Genomic DNA, 21194 nt, shown 5'->3' with positions numbered 1-21194 from the left:
AGGGGCTTAGAAAGTAGGGCACAGGACTGGGACTGGAATAATTTCACCCAAAGGATAGAAACTACTGTTCTTTTAGCCAGGAAGAAGTGGGAATGGAAATGAGAGAGAGATTAATTATGCTTATCACAGAAAAGAAATCTCATGTTTATTAATTGAATGAAGGAGTAACTGAATAACTAAGAGGCTGAGTGAATTTGAATAAATACTTCCAGTTCCCCACGACCCACTCATTTCTTATTCCTTGCTACCCAGCTTCTTCCTCAAGATGGTAGTTGAAGAACTAGCAACAAGTACAGAAACGCCTGAGTAAAAATAGGCAAGATACTGAGAGCCCTTTAATTCCATTGCTATGAAAGGTGTGTTTGCAATTTTAAGCCTGCAACAAATTCTTTTAGCTCTTGCAAAATGAGCTGAATATCATCAGTTATCACTGTGAAAACTTCACCTGAGGACAGGGTCCTTGACTTTCCCTTACAGAGAGCCAAGGTTAGCACTGGCTCATAGGACAGGAATTGAGAGAAAAATCAACTCACAAAAGAATCCAGACATCTCAAGAAAGGCTGAAATCCAAGTTTCAATTTTCAAAGAATAAAGCTTCTACTTTTTTCTCTGAGTATTAAGCAGTGAATAGGAAAGCACAAATCCTCCAAGAGCTAGGATGGTGATACCATGCCTTGTCTCTCACAGGACATTCCTGAATTTCTTTTGTTTTTACCTGTAACTACACAGGTGAGAACCTGACATAAAATAGATCTTAGCGTGCCATTCAGATAAACTAGTAGATTTGCAGCAAAGTGGACAGAATCTTCAATTCCCTGCAAATTGATTTGCATGGTAGTGGGGGACACAGTATGTGAATATGTAAGGAAGATAACGGAACAGCTTCAATGTTGTGAGTAAACATATTAAACATATTGCAGACTCATGTGAACAGTCTCTCAGAGAGGCAGTGACCCCCTCTCTCTATTCTTAGGGGGCAGAATGGGCTCATATTGGCCTTGCCTGGGCTGTGGGTTCTTCCCAACTTGTCTAAGGCTGTAGATGATTCAAATCCTGAAACCCATTCTTTTAAGGTCCTGCCTTTCTCCTGGAGCCCACATTGCTGACAGCTATCTTTCACTATTCAAGTATTGGAAAAATCATTTCTGTAGTTGATAGCTCTGCAAATTCAGCCTGAAATTTGTAGTGGTGACTTGAGAAGTTGAGACAAGAGGTAATATCTCTTTTCCACTCTTCTCCAAAGGTGCTGAGTGGAGGCAGTAATAATAACAAGCTGTCTTTCCTGATTTTTTGAATGTCTGCACTGTGGGCAGATTCATGAGCTAATTCAGTTATAGGAAACAACCCAGGAGGACATAGAAACACAGTGGGCAATGGCCAATGCTGTGGCAACAGTGCAGGAAGAAAGAGCAAAGGAAACCAAGAGGAAAGATGTTATGGAAGTGTTGGACAGTATCGATGCAGTTGCGAAGACCACCCCTCTGGACCTTTGGCTTGGCTGCCCAGCTTACTCTGTGAAAATCAGTGGCTGAATTAAAACTCTATGTCCCTGATTGGAGGTTCCTTAAAACAATTTAGTGGGACTACGTTATGTTAGATAATGATAACAATGAAACAGCAAAAACAAACAAGAATAAGGAAAATAATGAATTGAAAAGGAGAGAGGGTGGAAGAGGAGAAAGGAGAATGTGAGGAAGCTTGGCACAGAGATGGCAAATGAGCACCACGTCTCTCTCTAGCCCCAGCTGCAGACCTGGCTTCTCAGCCAAGACACATGGCCTTCACAGCCCAGATGCGGCCCTGGAGTTCCCCAACACGGTGCCCTAGGAAACCACTGCCCAATCCATCAGCTGACCCACAGTTGACCTCATACCCCTTCTAGCATGTTCTTTTCAATTTACAATAAATATCTGCCCACCCCTGAGCAACATGGTTTAGAGATGACTCGGAGGAAAGACTGCTAGCCACTTTTTCATATACATTTGGGTTGGGGAAGAGAAAAAAACATTTTTGTCAAAGGGAAGGAAGACAGGAGAGAGGGGTATTTATTAACCACCTGCTGATGGCAGGCTTCATCCTCGTGCTTTCAAACATCGTCTCACTTGGGGATGTCTGGGTGGCACAGTCAGTTAAGTGTCTGACTCTTGATTTCAGCTCAGGTCACGTTCTCAGAGTCCTGAGATCTAACCGTGCATCAGGATCCACGCTCAGCAGGGAGTCTGCTTGGGATTCTCCCTTTCCCTCTGCCCTCCCCCACCACATGCTCTCTCACTCACTCACTCTCTAAAATAAATCCTGCTTATAAAAAAAAAGACATCATCCTCATTTAACACTGGTAATAGCCCCCCAAATACATGAAATTATTTCAGTTTTATAAATGAGGAAACTGGCTCAAAATCACACAGATAATGTGTTGTAGAGTCAGGATATGAAATAAGAGTCTACCTGATTCCCAGGCAGCTGGGTGGCTCAGTTGGTTGGATGTCTACCTTCAGCTGGGGTTGTGATCCTGGGGTTCTGGGATCGAGTCCTGCATCGGGCTCCCTTCTCAGCAGGGAGGCTGCTTCTCCCTCTGCCCCATCCCCCTGCTTGTGCTTGTGCTCTCTGTCTCTGAAATAAAATCTTAAAAAAAAAGATCTACCTGATTCCAAAGCCCATCTTCAAAATATTTAAATGAAACAACTGAATACAGCCCAAATATTCACTGTGAAATCAGTCTGTAGAATTCAATTGAAAAAAAAATTAATATTACTAGTTATAAATAGATCAGTTTAAAGTTTAACTTTCTAGTACAAATTTGTGAATAAACTCAGCTCAATCTTGAATTCCCACTGTCTTTTTTTTTTTCTTTGGAAGGCCTCCCATTTAAAGCTTATGTGGTGGGGGCAGCAACATCAGAAACATTTATTAAGCACCTATTGTGTGTGCTGAGTGCTGTAGTAATATTGAATTAGAAGGAATTTACAATCTCAGGACTTCCACAATTTAATAGCATAGATCAATGCGACTTCTTATCCCAAGGCCCAAATTTAGGAGTCTTCCTAAGAATATAATGGATATAATGGTTTTCTTTTTTTTGTAGCAGATGGTGGCCAGCTGTTCTGTCTTTACTGAAGGCCAAACATGGAGGGAAAAAATTAAAATAAAGGGGCTTATGGTAAATACAAGAAAGAACTTAAAAAACTAAAACTGGATTTTCATACACACTAACGGGAAATGGGCAATTGGGGGTAATTATCAAATTATCCAAGCCAGAATAGCTCAGTTCCCTCCATTATCAACCTAAGAGAAAATTATTTGTATGGGTTGAATTGTTCCGATAATTGCCCTGTATTTTGGATATCTGAGTAGACAGTCTGGGTGGTCACTAATGTTGATTGAGGGGTCCCTCAAGGAATATTTTTAAATAAGAAAAGGGTTGATACTTTTTGCTGCCTGATTGGGGATGTATCTACTTAGATGTAAGTAATAGTAATCAAATTAGTAGATAACATGATTCTTTGACCAGGATTTGGCACATTGTAATTAAAATTTAAAAAATTTTTATTTAATGTTTGAAATTAACTTTTAATTGCAAAAATAATGTGTGAATACCTTTTCCTGTAAAATTTTTAAATATTACATATAAGACTAATGTCTTTCTTTCTGCATCCCAAATTCCATTTCCCAGTATCCTGCTTGCATCATGGCCCCTCCCTACGTAGTTACTGTTATTCTTGGTAGTGTTAGCCTTTCAGAATACACACATACGTGCATACACACACAGAGGGGGAAGAAAGAGAGAGATCAAGAAAGAGAAAAAAACCCTACATTTTTAGCTTAACTAGAATTACATATTTTATACCATTTGCCAACTTCCTTTTCTATTTAACAGTATGTATTAGAGATAAATCTATGTTGTTCCATAACTCCAGTGCATTCCTTTTTAACTCCCTCTTTAAAATTGGTAATATTCATGTAGCCATTCTTCTATTGGTGGATATTGGCATTTTGTCCAGTTGTTTGCCAGCAATGCTCAATCTTACATATTAAACTTGTGTTGAGAATTTCTTTAGGGTGGATTTTGCAGTGAATTGACCTTTTAGGGGAAAGTGATGTGTTCCAGAAAGTCATTTCGTCGAAACAAAGAGAAAGGACCATGAAGAGACATAGCCAGTTTCTTTCCTCAGATGGATTGTGTCATTGTAGGCAAGTTGCTTCACTTCCCTGGGATTCTGTTTGTCTAATAAGTTAGTGGTTCTTCAACTTTCTCATGTGTGAGAATCTCCTGAGGCCTTGTTAAAACAGAGATTGCTGAGCCTTACCTGCAGAGTTTTTGATTAGTAGGGGGCATGTGTGCAGGTTTCCAGGTGATTCTGATACTGCTGATCAGGAGACTACTCAGCCATTGTTCAGGTATGTTGAGAATATCCTGTGAAAGAGATCATAGTTGAAATTCTAAGAGCCCCAAACAGAATGCCTAGGGAAATTTTAAGTCTTCCAATTCATCCAGATACAGTGATAATAACCCGAGACTTGCTACAGTAACAGTATAGTGTTGATGATACACATCAGTTTTAAAATCACAGAAGCAATTCTTTAGGCCAAGAGACAAGTCAACGTAGCATCTTTGTTGGAAGTAATCTTAAAGGGCCATCCAGTTCAAGTACCTAGCTAAAACTAGAATTTCTTTGGCAATATTCTTGACCTTGTCCGTCCACATCCCCACTTCCCATTGAACAGTTCCAGGGTCTAGGAATTCACTCTCTGACTCTGGAGACAACCTGTTTTGTGTTTTTAGATGTCTGATAACAACCTTGTTCTTCCTAACTTTGACCAAAATCATCATCTCTGCATCCATCCCAGTTCTACACTCTGGGCTTTAGAGAACAAATCAGCTCCTATCTCTATTTGGTAACAGTCAGTTACCATGTTCCCCTAAGTCAGCAGTTCTCAAACCCTGTGGTGCATCAAAAGCACCATAGGAGCTTATTAAAATATAGATTCCTGGACCCCAACTGTAGAGCTTCTGATTTCGTGTCTGGAGTATGACCTGGGAATCCACATTTTTTATGAAATCTCCAAGTAGATCTGATGCAGGTGGTCTGACATAGTTGAAGAGAAAAATGGGGTTCGGGACACGCTTCCACAAAATATGACACCTTGGCCTATTGACTATTTCAAGCTGAAGGAATCTGAGAAATAAAATGAGCAGGAAGGATTTTCTGTCCTTTCTCTGAAGCAGGTCATATAACCCTCATGTGAGAGGTGCCCTCCCTTTATCAGGAAGAAAGAAACATCCTCATTTCTGAAGGCAATGGATACAGAGAGGAATCCGCATGACCAGGTCTTGCTAAGTTCCCCCAGTTTACCACACTTTACTGCTATCTTTGTCCTATCACCTCTTTCTGTGACTCTCCACTCTTCATCAAATCTAGCATTAAAATACTCCGGTTTAGCCATTTCTTCAGGTCTTCATTTCCTTATGAAGGTTCCTGTGTAGTGTAAAACTTCTATTACATGACTGTGTAATTTTTTACACAGCTTTTTCCTGGTAATCTGGCTTTGGCAATCTAATTTTTAGACCCAGCCAGAGACTCAAGGGTCTAGGACAACTTCTTTCCTTTCTTGTAAGACCCAGTTAAGTCTTTTTGTGTAAGCTCAATGCCCCCAACGTCTTCAGCAGTTCTTCATATGACACAGCTTATGTTCCCTCACTGTCCTGGCTGCTAAAGGCTACCTGCCAAAATACACTACAAAATATACCCATTAACCCCCCTTCCCCATCCTGACTTACTATTCTTCATAGCATGTATCCTTACCCAATGATGCTCTTATGTACTTGTTTAATATTTATCTCCCTGATTAGAATATAAGTTTCGTGAGGGCAGGAGAATTGTCCACCTTGCTCACTCATGACATTCCATTATTTCCACAGTCCTTGGCACATTAGCTGCTCCTAAATAAAGTTCTGTTTAATGAACAAATGAGTAGAATGGGAATGAAAAGCCAATTTAATTTAGAGAGTGTAACTATACAGAATGAATGACTCATCCTAAAGGAAAGTATTTGCTTAAGGTTTTTAGAAAAAGAATAAAAATGTTTGTATATACAATCTTTAAAAAAAATCTCATTATTGACTCAAGGCTATGGCAAATCTTTTAGTAGTACAGATATTTCGCAAGCCTTTGAATATAAAACTGAAACTGGAAGGATGAGTCAATGCAGGGCTCATTCATTATAGGTTGAGATTTAAAAAGCATCTTTAAAAGATGCATATCCTTCCCAAACAATGTAAAAATGCAGGAACAGAATGACCAATGTGAGAAGTGCAAATTTTAAATGTCAGGTGTTACAAAAATGTAAGCAGTCTTCAACGCTTATATAATTTTTGTCTAACATAGCTAACTCTTAGCTCTTGCTCTCTCTCTCCTCTCCCCTTGTAGGAGTATGGGTAATCGTTAGGAAAACAGAAATTAAATTCATTGTATATATTGTCTATTGTCAGAGGACTTCAGTGAAAACAAAAGGAAAATTTCAACTTCACTAGTAATTAAGGAAACACATTAAAACCACAATTAAATATCATTTGATACCTATTGGCAATAATGAGTAAATCGGTTAATTCCTTGGATTGGCATGAATAGAGAGCAACAAGACTCTTAGACTCTACTGGTGAGGTATATATCTGTGTGATCACTTTGGAAACATTTTGAGTTTTTTAGTAAACTCTGACATGAACGTATTACACTAACCAATGTTTCCACTTCAGAGGTTTTTAAATAGAAAAGTGGCAGTGTTTCTGAGCCACTAGACCTTTTAGGATTGTTTGGTAGCATTGGGTCTACCTAAGTGTGATGACTTCCTGCCTCAACCTGCCCATGGGTTTGTGCTCCTTTGGGTCAAATGTCTACAGCCTAGGTTTTTGTATTTCTTTCTTCCTCTTGTTAAAAGATAATTTCCAGAAGGTAACATCATGACTCACATACAGATATAAAGATGAATGTATTTAAAGAATTTATTTTATTCATATGATATCAAGCAGATATTATCATTGGTTCAAAGGATAAGTTAAAACAGCACAAGCTTAAATGAAGTAAAAGAATGTTGAGGTGAATTGCAAACGGAAACAAAACTGGGTTTTCCACAGTGGAAAGTAAAATCATCACCAGACTGGATAGAATTTATGTATCTATCAATTACCTATAATTTACGAAGAGTTGCCAACTAGCTCACAGAAGATGAACAGGGCTAGAATCTGATAACCCAGAAGGGTGTGCTAAAGATGGTGTACATAGTTTTCCACCGAAGTACCAATGCCTTACTGATACACTAGTCCAAATAGAATATTGTTTGGATCCCCCACACATGTGTCAAGGAGCACTTGACAGCTGGTATTCAGATGTAGGAAATCAACACTTCTCCTAAGTCAAAAGCCCAATATTTCAGATTGCTATAGACACAAATTCCAATGAGCTAAAAAGTGCTAGAGTATCAAAAGTCCCTGTTAGAAAGTCAAAGAAACTACCAGGTATACAGTAAGAGCTAAGGGTAGATGCAGGTTACGAATGTAAGGAAGCCTAGACTTGGAGTTAAAAGACATGGGCAAGCCTCAGGCCTCCACTTACTAATCTGTGACCTTGAGCCAATTCCTTCTGTCTGGCTTTCTCTTTAATACAAAACAAGAATTTTTATTGATGACTCTAAGTTCCCTTCAGGATCTAAGTGTTTGTTAGAGGAGCAAGCCAGTCCCTTCCACAGATGGCCCTATGGGAATGCCTAGGCATGGCGAGTTTTGACACAGGGCAGGGCACATCTGTTTGTGAACATGAGGAAGAACAGCTAGATTTGGGTGGTCCTAGATCCTTAGTGTGCAGTGCCAAAGCCCCAGCATCTGTGGGAAACTTGGAAAGTTCAGTGACAAAGGGAGAAGAAATGTTAGGAAGAAAGTTACTGAAGAACAACCTGCACCATTATAGGAAATGTGTCGCCAAGGTTGGCTCTGTCTCTACTCAGTGTGGGAACCAGTAGTGTATTAGTCAGGGTTTTCCAGAGAAATAGAATCAATAGGGTGTGGGTGTGGGTGTGTGTGTGTGTGTGTGTGTGTGTGTGTGTACACTGAAAGAAAGGGACTTATTTTAAGGAATTGGCTCATGCAGTTGTGGGGGCTGGCAAGTCCAGACTCTGCAGGGCAGGCGGGTAGGCTAGAAATTCCAGCAGGAATTGATGTTGTGGTCTTTTGTCCAAAGGCAGTCTGGAGATAGTATCCCTCCCTTCCCAGGGGAGCACAGTCATTCTTCGTAAGGCTTTCAACTGATTGGATGAGGCCCACCCACATTATGGAGGTAGTCCACTTTACTCAAATATTAACAATATTTTTCTGACTTACAAGCATAACATCTTCGTCCATTTACTTAGGTTGTCTTTAATTTTTCTTAGCCAATATTTTGTAGTTTTCAGTGTACAGGTCTTGCACATTTATTCTCAGATTTATCCCTATTATTTCACATTTGTAATGCATTATAAATGATGTTTTTAAAATTTCAATTTCTAATTGTATGTAGGAATACAATAATTTCTGTATATTGATTTTTATCTTACAACTTTGCTAAACTCACTTATTAGTTCTGATACAGGTTTTTTTGTAGATACCATTGGATTTTCTACATAGACAATTGTGTCATCTTCAAATTAAGACAGTTCCATTCATTTTTAATACAGATGCCTTTTCTTTCTCTCTCTGGTCCTCTTGCACTGGCTAGAATCTCTGGTACAATGTGGAAGTTACAGGAGTGGACATCCTTGCCTTTTTCCTGATCTTTGGGGAATAAGTGTTCAGTCATTCACCATTAAATATGTTAGGTTTTTCATAGAGCTGTTAATATGAGGTTGAGGAGGTTTTCTTTCTCTCTGTTGAGAAGTTTTTTTTTTTTTTCTTTTAAAAATAGGATTAGATGTTTGATTTTGTCAAATGCTTTTCCTCATTTAAGATCATGCTTTTTTCTTTTAGCTTGTTAATATGACATAAAGTTGTCCATTATTATCCCTTTAATATTTATAGAATCTATATAATATCACAAAATATGTGATATTATATAATTTGTATCTTCTTTCTTTTCTTTTGCCCCCCTGATATATAGCCAGAAGTTTACCGGTTTTAACCTTCTCAAAGAACTGCTTTTAGTTTAATTCATTGTTTGTCTATTTTCTCCTTCATTGATTTTTCATTCTGTTATTTATTGTGTCTTTTCTTCTGCTTCTTTGGGCTTAATTTACTCTTTTTCTAATGAGCTGAGCTCATGTCTCTGAGAATGTTCTTTTTTTCTATTATAGGTGTTGGTGGTATAATTTTCTAAGTACTACTTTAGCAGTATCCCATAAGTTTTAATAGATTGTTTTCACTTTCATTTGATCAAGAGTACTTCTTAATTTCTCTTTTAATTTCTTCTTTGACCTATGGGATATTTAGAAGTATGTTCATAAATACTTGGGGATTTTCCAGAGATCTTCCTATAGTTGATTTTTAATTTAATTCTGATGTGATCAGAGAACATACTTTGTGTGATTTGAACACTTAATTTATTAAGTCATGTTTTATGCCCAGATATGTCCTATTGTAGTAAATATTTCTATTCGCAATTGGAAAGAACATATATTCTGTTTTTGTTGGCTGGAATGTTCTAGAAATTTCCAGTCAGTCAAGTTTGTTGTTTAAGACTTCTGTATCCTTGATGATTTTTTTGCCTACTTGTTCTAGTAATTATTGGGGAGGGGGTATTGAACTCTCTGAGGATAATTGTGGATTTGTATATTTCTCCTTGCAAATCAGTTTTAGCTTCATGTTATTAGGTACAAAAATGCTTAGGATTCCTAAGTTCTTTTGATGGATTGACCTTTTTATCACTATGAAATAAATATCTTTATCCCTGGTAATATTTTTTGCTCTGAAATCTACTTTGATGTTAATATAGTCAGTTTATATAGTTATAATTCGTGTATATATATATATTTGCATAATATATATATAACAGTTGATATTAATATAGTCAGTTACTATAGTTTTAATATTTAAGTGTTAGCATGGCATATCTTTTTCTTTTACTTTGAACTTATTTGTGTCTTTATATTTGTGTATTTTTTGGAAGCAGCATATAGTTTACACTTTGCTTTTTTATTCAGTCTGATAATTTCCACTTTTAAATTGGGGTATTTTGACCATTTATATTTAACGTGATTTGTTTGGCTAGGTCCAATCTATCATTTTGTTATTCATTTCCCAAACACATTTGTCTTATGTGTTCTTTGTTTCCTTCTTCTTCTTCTTCTTCTTCTTTTTTAAATTATTTTGTTTTAGGGCGCCTGGGTGGCTCAGTTGGTTAAGCGACTGCCTTCAGCTCAGGTCATGATCCTGGAGTCCTGGGATCGAGTCCCACATCGGGCTTCCTGCTCAGCAGGGGGTCTCCTTCTCCGTCTGACCTTCCTCCCTCTCATGCTCTCTGTCTCTCATTCTCTCTCTCTCAAATAAATAAATAAAATCTTTAAAAAAAAATTATTTTGTTTTATTTTATTTTAAGTAGGCTCCACACCCAGTGTGGGGCTTGAACTTACGACCCCAAGATTAAATGTTGCACATTCCACCAACTGAGCCAGCCAGACGCCCCCTTCTTCTTCTAATTCTTTTGGATTTTTGAGTGTTTTATATGATTTCATTTTATCTTCTTTGTTGACCTATTAGCTATAGCTCTTTTCTTATTTTGGGGCTTGCTTTATGATTTACAGTATACATCTTCAACTTATGCTAACCTACCTTCAAGCAGTATTATATCACTTCACAAATAGTATTAGAATCTTACAGTAGTTTACTTCCATTTCCTTCCTCCTGGCCTTTATTGTTATGTTTATGCTATTTATGTTACATTGTCACACGTTTCACTTATCTATATGTTATAAACATCATAATACATTGTTGTTAATTTTGTTTCAACAGTTAAGTATATTTTTAAAAGATTTAAATAATAAAGAATTTCTTCAATATTTAACAACATAGTTATTTTCTGGTATTCTTCATTTTTTAAAGTAGATCCATATTTCCATCTGGTGTTATTTTCCTTCTTCATAAAGGACTTCATTTAACATTTCTTACAGGGTGCCTGGGTGGCTCAGTTGGTTAAACGGCCGACCCTTGGTTCCAGCTCAGGTCATGATCTCAGGGTCATGAGGTCAAGCTCTGCGTGGAGCCCTGTGTCAGGCTCCACACACAGCAAGGGGTCTGCTTGAGATTTTCTCTTTCTCCCTCTCCTCGTCCCCCTGCATACGGACATTCTCTATCTAAAGTAAAAATAAATAAAATCTTTAAAAAATAAATTTCTTATAATTCAGATCATCTGGTGATGACTTCTTTCAGCTTTGTATGTCTGAAAAAATTCTTTATTTTGCCTTTGTTTTTGAAAAATATTTTCACTGAGTATAGAATTCTTTCTCTTTTAATTCTTTAAAGATTTTGCTCCATTGCCTTCTCACTTGCATTGTTTCTGTTGAGGATTCTAATGTCATATTTATCTTTGTTCCTCTATATGTAACTCATCTTTTTTCTTTGGTTGCTTTTAAGATTTTCTCTTTATGACTGTTCTTGAGTAATTTGATTATGAATCCTTTGGTGTAGTTTCCTCCAAGTTTTTTTGTTTGTGTGCTTGGACTTAGATCTGTTAGTTTGTAGTTGTTATCAAATTTGGAAAAATTTTAACCATAATTTCTTCAAATATTTTCTCTGTACCCTTCTTTCTTCCCCTCTTCAGGGACTCTAATTTCATGTATTGAGGCCACTTGAAGTTGTCCAGCAGTTCACTAATGCGTGTTTTATGTTTTTTTTTTATTTATTTTTTTGCATGGCAATCCAAATTTATTGAACTACTGGTGCTAAGTTATACAAAATTGCACCACTTTAATTAAGGCTTTCAGTTTACACTTGGCTACCTCAGAGTACTTGTAACATTAGGTTGGTTAATTTAAATACTGTGACTCACAGTATTTAAGACACACAATCTTTACACCCAAACGGTTAATGCATACAAAGCAACAAGACATTGTTAAATAAAACAGCAATAGTTACTACAACTTAGGCCTTGTGACCAATCACACATGATTAAAATTACTTGCCACATTCACATCCACAGTACTCTTCCACAATTTAACATCTCAACCAAAACATTACACCTGTGAAACAACCACTAACAGGCAGAAATACTAAACCTGTATATTTGGTATTGCAAATACACTTACGCATGAGCAAGCAAGGGATTCACAGTGAGAATCTACAGCTGCAGAAGCCTGAAAATGATTTACAAAAATTGTTAAATCATTAAAAAATTGTTTGAAAATATACACTTCTTGTTGTAGACCCCCACTGTACACACAGCTATAAACATTGCTCCCTATGTAAACAAAAAAGGAAACATAATAGAAGATTTGACAAGTCTGGACATTTCCTGCCCAACAGATATTAAAAGCAATATTTTTAATCTAAGACATTATACTGAAAGGACTATTATATTTTATTTATTTTTTTTTTTAAGATTTTATTTATTTATTTGAGAGAGAGAATGAGATAGAGAGAGCATGAGAGCGGGGAGGGTCAGAGGGAGAAGCAGACTCCCTGCTGAGCAGGGAGCCCAATGCGGGACTTGATCCCGGGACTCCAGGATCATGACCTGAGCCGAAGGCAGTCGCTTAACCAACTGAGCCACCCAGGCACCCAGGACTATTATATTTTAAAGACAAGATCACTGTCTCCACAGATTTTTTTTTAATTTAAAAAAACTTTATAGCTGTGTCAATCAAAGCGCTTATTTGTACAATACAATGATAATGACCTTGAATTTATTTTTAAAAATTACAATAAACTACAAGTATCAAAGAAGCAAAGTTATCTGGAGTAGTCTATATAGGAGCTCTTTGGACTTTATTATGCTAAAATAGTGGTGCTTTTAGGATTTACATTATTGTACTCCCCAATACAAAGTATGGGGCATGTTAAAGTATACAGTACACCATTTTCATGCATGTACAACATAGGTGGATGAAAAACGTCTCTTAGCAATAATACTGGATTGTAGCCTCTGGTTTTACCAGCTGCATACTCTAGGACTATTATATAAGTTAACATCTCTCTTGTGATACTGGAAAGTGATTAAAATGCGCAAACTGATGTAGTAGCTTTCATCTGCCTCCTAAAGGGTCCCACCACAGAAAGTCCATTTAAGATGTTGGTAGGGTTAACAAATTTGGAATGTTGGCGAGATTGAACTGGGCAACAGCTCTTCAGACCTGGCTAAGAGCTACAATGTATTTAATATATTAAAGCAGCTGACATGTTGACTTTTTGCAGGCCTTCCCAGGCGCTGGAGTTTTTCTGTTAATTTGCCACACTAGGTCATAAAAGATCTCATTAACGTTTATTTTTGATTTTGCAGAAGATTCTAAGAATGCACAGTTGTTCATTGTCTTGCTAGATTTTGACCTTGTTCCTTTCCTACAACTCTTTCATCTTCCAAGTCACACTTATATACCAACCAGAATCACAGGAACATCATCAGTGTCTTTAACTTGAAGAATCTGCTCTCTCAGATCTTGTAAATCATTAAATGTGGACTGTGCTGTGATGGAATAAACTAATGCAAAGCCTTGTCCATTTTTCATGTATAAATCTCTCACTGCGGTAAATTGTTCAGTTCCTGCAGTATCCAACATTTCAAGCATACACTGTTGTCCATCTACTTCAACTTGCTTTCTCTAAGCGTCTTCTATCATAGGATCATATTTTTCAACAAAAATTCCTTGACCAAACTATACAGTCACAGCAGATTTTCCAGCGCCTCCTGAGCCAAGAACAACTAGCTTATACTCACGCATGGTGCAGACTTGTCACAAGCTAGTACTCTCAGCTGTCACCGGGCCCCCACAGCCCGTGTCGCCCCAAGCCTTGCGCTCCCTCCGGGTTGCTGCTCACGGCGCCAAGGCGGTCCTGCCGCCGCCGCCACCGCCGCTGCCCCGGCTCTCTTTTTATTTTTTAATTTTTTTTTTCTTCTGTATTTCATTTTGTATAGTTTCTATTGTCATGTTTTCAAGTTTACTAATCTTTTTTTTCCTCAGTATCTCAATTCTGCCAATTCTATTCTGTGTGTGCGTGTGTGTATATATATGTATATATACAAAAAAAAAAAATATATATATATATATATATATATGTCTCAGACATTGTAGTTTTCATTTCCAAAAAGTCTGGTTGGGTCTTTTTTGTATCTCTTTGTCTCCATTTAACTTCTTGAACATATGGAATACAGTTCAAATAAGTGTTTTAATATTGTTCTCTGTTAATTTTATTATCTGTGTTACTTCTGGATCCATTTCAGTTAGTTGACGTTCTCCTCATTATGGGTCGTATTTTCCTGCATGCCTGATAATCTCTGACTGGATGCTGGCGTTGTCAGTTTTATCTTTTTGTGTGCTGGATATTTTTGTATCCCTATAAATATCTTTGTGCTTTGTTCTAGGATAAAGTTAAATTACAGGCATACTTTGTTTTATTGCACTTTGCTTTATTGTGCTTCACAGATTCTTACAAATTGAAGGTTTATGGCAACCCTTCCTCAAGTTTAAGTCCATTGGCGCCATTCTAACAGTATTTGCTCACTCTGTGTCACCGTGTCACATTTTGGTAATTCTCACGGTATTTCAAACTTTTCTATTATTATTATTATATTTGTTATAGTAATCTGTGATCAGTAATCACAACTTGTTGAATGTTTAGATGATGGTTAACATTTTTTAGCAATAAAGTATTTTAAAGTATGTACTTTGTTTAGACATAATGCTATTGCACATTTAGTAGACCACAGAATAGTGATCTATAACTTTCATATGAACCAGGAAACCAAAAAGTTCATTTGACTTACCTAATTAAAATAGTTGATCTATTGCAGTAATCTGGAACTGAACCCATAAGTATCTCTGAGGTATACCTGTATTGGAAACAGTTTCATCCTTTTGGATCTTGTTTTTAAGATCCGTTAGGTAAAAGCAGAGCCATGTTTAGGGCTAATATTTCCTCACTACTGAAGCAAGACACTTCTGAGTACTCTATCCAATGTCCTATGAATTATGATTTTAATCAGTCTGGCTGGTAGAAACACATTATTCCCAGCCCTCTATGAGCATCAGGCACTAGTTCCTTTAATCTTCTTAGATGGTTCTTTCCACAGCCTTGGGTAGTTTCCTCCCATGCATGTGCCGATCAGTACTCTGCTGAATACCCAAGAGGCCTTCCGCAGATGTTCAGGGTTCTTTGTAGCTCTCTGCTGGTACTCTGTCCTATATGCTCTAGCTGCCTTGGTGTCTCCCAACACATGGTGGTAGGCGTTGAAATACAACTGGTCAGATGTAATCCCTCAGTTTTGCCCACATTGCTCCTGGAAGAGTTCAAGTCTAGCTCTTTACAGGAAAAACAATAACCTCACTGGAAGCTGATCAGGAACATGCAAAAGTTCCAAAATTTCTATATTTCTTTTCTTTTGCAGTTAAGGTTTCTTTCAGTAGACCCAGAGCCCGTCTTGAATGAAGTCTAGGGACACTTTCCATCTCACTCCTTCTTTATAGTCCCCTCAGTCTTTTCTGCCTTTCTTCCCTCTCTTCAGGGTCCTGCTCTCTCTGAGGGAAGCCTAGAAATTCTTGGAGGATTTTATAGGCTTTGTTCCTGGCTCCACCCTGGAACGACAGTGTTTGGCCATTATGATTTCTTAGACATAAGTCTCTCACAGTTTTCTGAGTGGAACACAAATAAGATCAAAAAGCCTTCCACTTGCTGACATGGACCAGGTCTCAAAAGACAACTTTGGTGTATTTAATAGTCTTTGTTTCTTTACTCTGTCTTACCAAAGACTTTGTCAACCTGCACTGAAGAGCATAAGAAAGGAGAAATGAGGAAAAATAAAAGCACCATTTTGCCTCAAAGGTACTTTTCTTTTTTTTTTTTTAAAGATTTTATTTATTTATTTGAGAGAGAGGAGAGCTAGAGAGAGCGCATGAGCAGGGGGGAGGGGCTGGGGGAGAGAGAGAAGCAGACTCCCTGCTGAGCAGGGAGCCCAATGCAGGGCTCCATCCCAGGACCCCGGGATCATGACCTGAGCCGAAGGCAGCTGCTTAACCAACTGAGCCACCCGGGTGCCCTTCAAAGATACTATTCTTCAAATTAAATAGTTTATACAGGCTTTGGAGATCAGCCTAAGAAATTCACCACCATTAATTTGGTGGGGATACACCTACATTCCAAGCAATAGCTTTTGCTGGGGACTTTCTGTAGAGAGCATGATTTTAATGTGAAAAAACCAATGTATCTAAATAGACAATAAAACTAAAAAAGACCAAGTCTTCCCAAATTTTCAATTTTTTTAAGTAGAAAATTTTTATTTTTATGTAGGCAAATTTATCAATCTTTTCTTTTTTGTTTCTCCCCCTTACATCAAAAACTAAACTTTATTAGCTGGATTCATGTCAGTTTTTTGTTTGTTTGTTTGTTTGTTTTTAATCAATGAGATGGAGGTTCAGAGACTTAAATAATCTTAGCCTTTCACTTCTTGTCATCTTGAACAAGTCATTTCATCTCACCAAGAACAGTTTTCTACACCAGTAAAACAAAGATTTAGTGTTCTAGAGAGCTTCTTTGTCGTGGTTTAAAAATGTGTCCACAAATTACTTGATACTCCTCCCTTTAAGAGGTGGAACTTAATTTCTCTCTCATTGAATGTGGTCTGGACTAAATGACTTACTTGTAATGAACAAAAGATGAAGGAAGTGATGGTATGTCACTTCTAGGCCTTGGTCATAAAAGGTATTGTGGGTTTCCTCTTGTGCTTTCTCTCTGGATCCCTGCTTCCGAGGGAAGCCGTCTTCTATGTTATGAAGATACTCAAGCAGTTCTCTGTAGGGGCCCGTGTGGCAGGGAACTGAGGCCTTCTCCCAACAGATAGTAAGAAACTGAGGCTTTCTACCATCAGTCAAGTGAGTACACCATCTTGAAAATAAATCATGTGGCTCTAGTCAAGCCTTTAGATGACTGCAGCCCTGGCCGACATCTTGACCGTAATTTCATGAGAGACCCTGAGCCAGAATTACCCAGATAAATTGCTTCTAAATTCCCAACCCTTACAAACTGTGAGATGACAGATGTTTGTTTTAAGACATTAAATTTTGGAGTAATTTGTTGTGTAGCAACAGAAAACTAATATATCCTTATATATATTATAACCTTACAGATACTTCCTGTTTATGATTCTGTAATTTAAATGTGGGAGGATGTATCTCTAGTTGCCTGTTGCTTTTACTAATAGTTTACAAAGTGCTTAGCCTGTTATATTTTAAAACTCTTCCTTGAAAAGTCTGCATTCCATATGCCATTTTAGGCAGAAAACTAAATAACATATTTGAGTAGAGATATTTTCCAACTGGATATTTACTATTTTAATAGCTTATATATTTTAATGAGATGAGACCTTGAGAAAATTATCACTTTCCATAGAGTTCTAAAGCAGGAAAAAGCTCTTTGGTCTTTGGAGGGCCAACAGGAACTATGTAGACCCTTGCAGTGTGTTGTGTTAAGTAAATTTTCCTAAGAGGGGCGCCTGGGTGGCTTAGTCGGTTAAGCATCTGCCTTCAGCTCAAGTCATGATCCCAGGGTCCTGGGATCCAAAGCAGTGTCTTCAGGCTCCCTGCTCAGCGGGAGTCTGCTTCTCTCTCTGCCCCTCCCCCAACTCATTCTCTCTCTCTCTCTCTCTCTCTCTCTCTCATAAATAAATAAAATCTTTAAAAAAACAAAACAAAACAAAAGCATTTCCCTAAGAAAGAATATGGATACCTTTTACCAGATTTTCAGAGATTCTTCCCTGCCCCTGCCTCCCGCCCAAAAGAGTTTAGAACCACTGGCTCCCATTTCTATCTGTGAGAATTGAGGTACATAGAGGTAAGTGATTTGGGATTACCCAACAGAGAGCCTCTCACTCTTAACTCAGTTTCAGACTCCAGTCTGAGAGGTAAATTCTCCCTACACGAGGCAGCTCAGGGCAGAGCTGGTCTTTGCAGTGTTCTCAAGTGCCTAGACCCTCAGGGCCTTTACACTTACTCTTTTGCTATTGCATATCTCCTGCTCATTTAATCATCAAACTGCTTCAGGAAGTGGGTGTGGAATAGATCTTCCCAAAAGACCCCTCTTGCTGACAGATCTTTTGTCTTGGTTCCCGTCAGTTTTGCCCTTATATTGAAGCACATGGGAGCTCAACCAAAGTGCTTTTTGACCATGGTACCTGCCAGAATTCAGAACTACGCCACGGAGGAAATCCATTAGACTTATCTGACCTGATTACTACAGACATATCACTTACATGTTTCTTCAGTACTTTTTGAAATCTTCACGTCTTTGCAGTACTGTTACTCATCTCTTTCTGAACTAAGCCAGATGTGAATATTATCATCATAATAAATTAAGAGATTTGGGTTGAAGGATCAGAAATCAAAGTTAAGTTCTAATATTTATGTTAGTTCAGAATTCATTCTTGCCTATTTAGAAATTAAAAATTGCTAGGAACCATCTAGAGATGCCTGGAAAACAAGTAGAAATCCTTAATTGGAGAGCTGGAACATATCTTGCATTCCTCTTACATCTTGCACAGGACGGGTCATTCATTAGATTCTCTTTAGATACTTCATCATCAATAGTATCGAGCCTGGGCTTATTAAAGCTAAGGGAGCTCATGTTATAAATGACCAGGCCTAACAGAAAGAATGTAGGAAATCCTGGTTTTACCTCTGACTTTTATACCTTAAACTATCTGTACTTCAGCTTTCCCAAAACTTCACCCATATAGATTTGCCATCCATTCCCACCATCCCCATGTACTCCAGAACGCAATCTTTTTACTTTAGCTACAGTCAGGTCAGAGAAGCCATGACTGAAACGACAGCCTGGAGAAACTGAGGCTGAAGAATCTGTGCCAATGCCATGAACTGCCCCCAAGGCTTAAGCTGGACTCCTGGCTCTCCCTCCTCCCACCTAGCTCCAGTAGGCGTCTCCTGTGAACAGGTTCCTGGGCTTGGCCAAGTGACCTAGCATGGTCCTGGCCACCATTCAGGGGTTCTGTAAGAGCACTGCCCCTGCTCCCCGATGGTGGGAACAGAGACTCAAAGCCTTGGAAACATTCCCAGGATCTCTCAATGCAAATGTTTCCAGCAAATTCAGCATTAGATCCTACCTTGTAAAACAGTCTTGTAGCACAAAGATAAAGTGAAATGACCGAGGTGCTAATCAGGTACGTTTATTTTTCCATAAACAGAAAGATATGGGAATATTTGGCAAGAAGAGGGTCGTATTTTGCATTTAGGTGAATTTTTTTTTTTTTGAAAAGTAAAAACAGCTTTATATTTAAAGTACAGTAATTCTAAAATAACAGATCAGCCTTGTCTGAGGAATGGCAGGAAAATCTTTTGACAAGGAAATTAGGTTTATTTTTAAACTTCCAAGGGGTTGAATTTAATTATAGATGGCAGCAAAGAGCAAAGATCCTTGAAAGTTTTTTAAAGAAAAACTAAGGTGTAAGGTGTTTGTTCTATAAGGATAATCTATTCCACTGTGTATGTGTCTGTATATTTTAAAGGGGAGAATAAAGAATAAAGAAAAAGGGGGAAAAAACCTTTTTGTGTTGTTCTTTGAATCTATCCAGAAAGTATGGAAATTGATTAAACGGAGTAATTTAGGAAGACAAATATGGTTTTGGTGATTATATCAAAAAACATACCTACTCCAGGGGTGCCTCGATGGCTCAGTCGATTAAGCATCTGACTCTTGGTTTCAGCTCTGGTCATGATCTCAGGGTCCTGAGATTGAGCCCCACGTCGGGCTCCATGCTCAGTGTGGAGTCTGCTTGTCCCTCTCCCTCTACCCCCCACCCCATATCCCCCGCCCTCCACCCCCCCCAGAATAAATAAATAAAATCTTTAAGAAAAAAATATACCAGGCACCTGGGTGGCTCAGTTGGTTAAGCATCTGCCTTCAGCTTAGGTCGTGATCCCAGGGTTTTGGCATGGAGCCCTGCATTGGCTTCCCCGCTCACCAGTGGGTCTGCTTCTCCCTCACCCTCTGCCCCTCCTCCCTACTTGTGTTCTTTCTCTCAAATAAATAAAATCTTTTAAAAAAAACCCCATACCTACTCTGTACCTCGAGATGGACATGTAGCTCAGCAGACTGATTCAGTAGTAATTAGGCTATGATCATTTTTGCTATCTACAAATTGCTTCAGAGGGGACTTTTCAAAGCAGAGTCAAAATTTATACAGTGAGATTACAAATTATTTTATAATAATGCTAACACATAAAATGATGACTTTTACTAGAAGGGCTGTCTAAATTTCAGTTTTCTTAAAGAATTAGATACTTTGATTTTGCATGCAAAATATGCCAAATATTATAAAGCAATATTAAAAGGGAAATACACATAGCAGAAAATATAAAAGTAAGAGCCAAGTTAATAAATTGTATACCTTTCACTACCTAGTATGGTAATATTGGTGCTCAAGAAATATTTACTATTAAAAAACAAGGCATGGCAGTGGTTCCAGAGCATATCCACTATACAATGAAATGATAACTAAAAATGTTTTATTTTACTCTTTTATTTTGTAGGTATTATTACTTGGCATTCAAAGCACATGAAACACCTCTTGCCAGCAAAGAGAGCTGTGTTGCTATCTTGGAAAAATCCAGATTAGATCACTGGGTGCTGGGAAAAACAAAGGTAGTTTTTTCTTTTTTGTTCATATTGTCACCTGTGATGCTCTGCTGTGTATCTTTGTCTCTTGTCAGTGATATGAATGGCTCTGTAAGTTGTGTGGCTTAGCAGACAAAACCCCAGCCTAACATTGATCTTTGCTGGTCTTGGGTCAGGAGTCCTAGGACCTCTGGACAAGAAGAGGAGGGTTCCCTCCTATTCTGCATGTAGTTTGAGAGAACCACTTAGCATTTCTAGAATGAGAACTTTGAGTTTATTTTAAAATGTCCCTTTTAAAATGTTGCTTATTACAGCACCTCATGGAAATACACAAATCTTATTAATGACAAGAATGAGCATCTTTTATAGTTTTGTCCCATTTTTCATTAGACTCATGTGTTTTTTACTA

General features: G+C 37.9%; 1 protein-coding gene and 1 pseudogene across 1 annotated transcript in view; one reads left to right on the top strand and one right to left on the bottom strand.

The window, feature by feature from the left end:
• The window catches only part of MYO3B (myosin IIIB), a 394690-nt gene that overhangs the window by 231551 nt on the left and 141945 nt on the right, over window positions 1-21194 (top strand). The window contains exon 26 of the mRNA XM_035008358.1: window positions 20701-20812. Within this exon, the coding sequence (XP_034864249.1) occupies window positions 20701-20812 (112 nt within the window). The remainder of the gene's footprint in view (window positions 1-20700; window positions 20813-21194) is intronic.
• On the bottom strand, window positions 13333-13887 carry LOC118012343 (annotated as a pseudogene).

This window comes from Mirounga leonina, unplaced genomic scaffold (assembly GCF_011800145.1).
Source record: "Mirounga leonina isolate KUSES-001 unplaced genomic scaffold, KU_Mleo_1.0 Mir_151, whole genome shotgun sequence".
NCBI classification, from domain to species: Eukaryota; Metazoa; Chordata; class Mammalia; order Carnivora; family Phocidae; genus Mirounga; species Mirounga leonina.
Note: the sequence above shows the minus strand (reverse complement) of the source record. Positions and strands in the feature narration are given on the sequence as shown.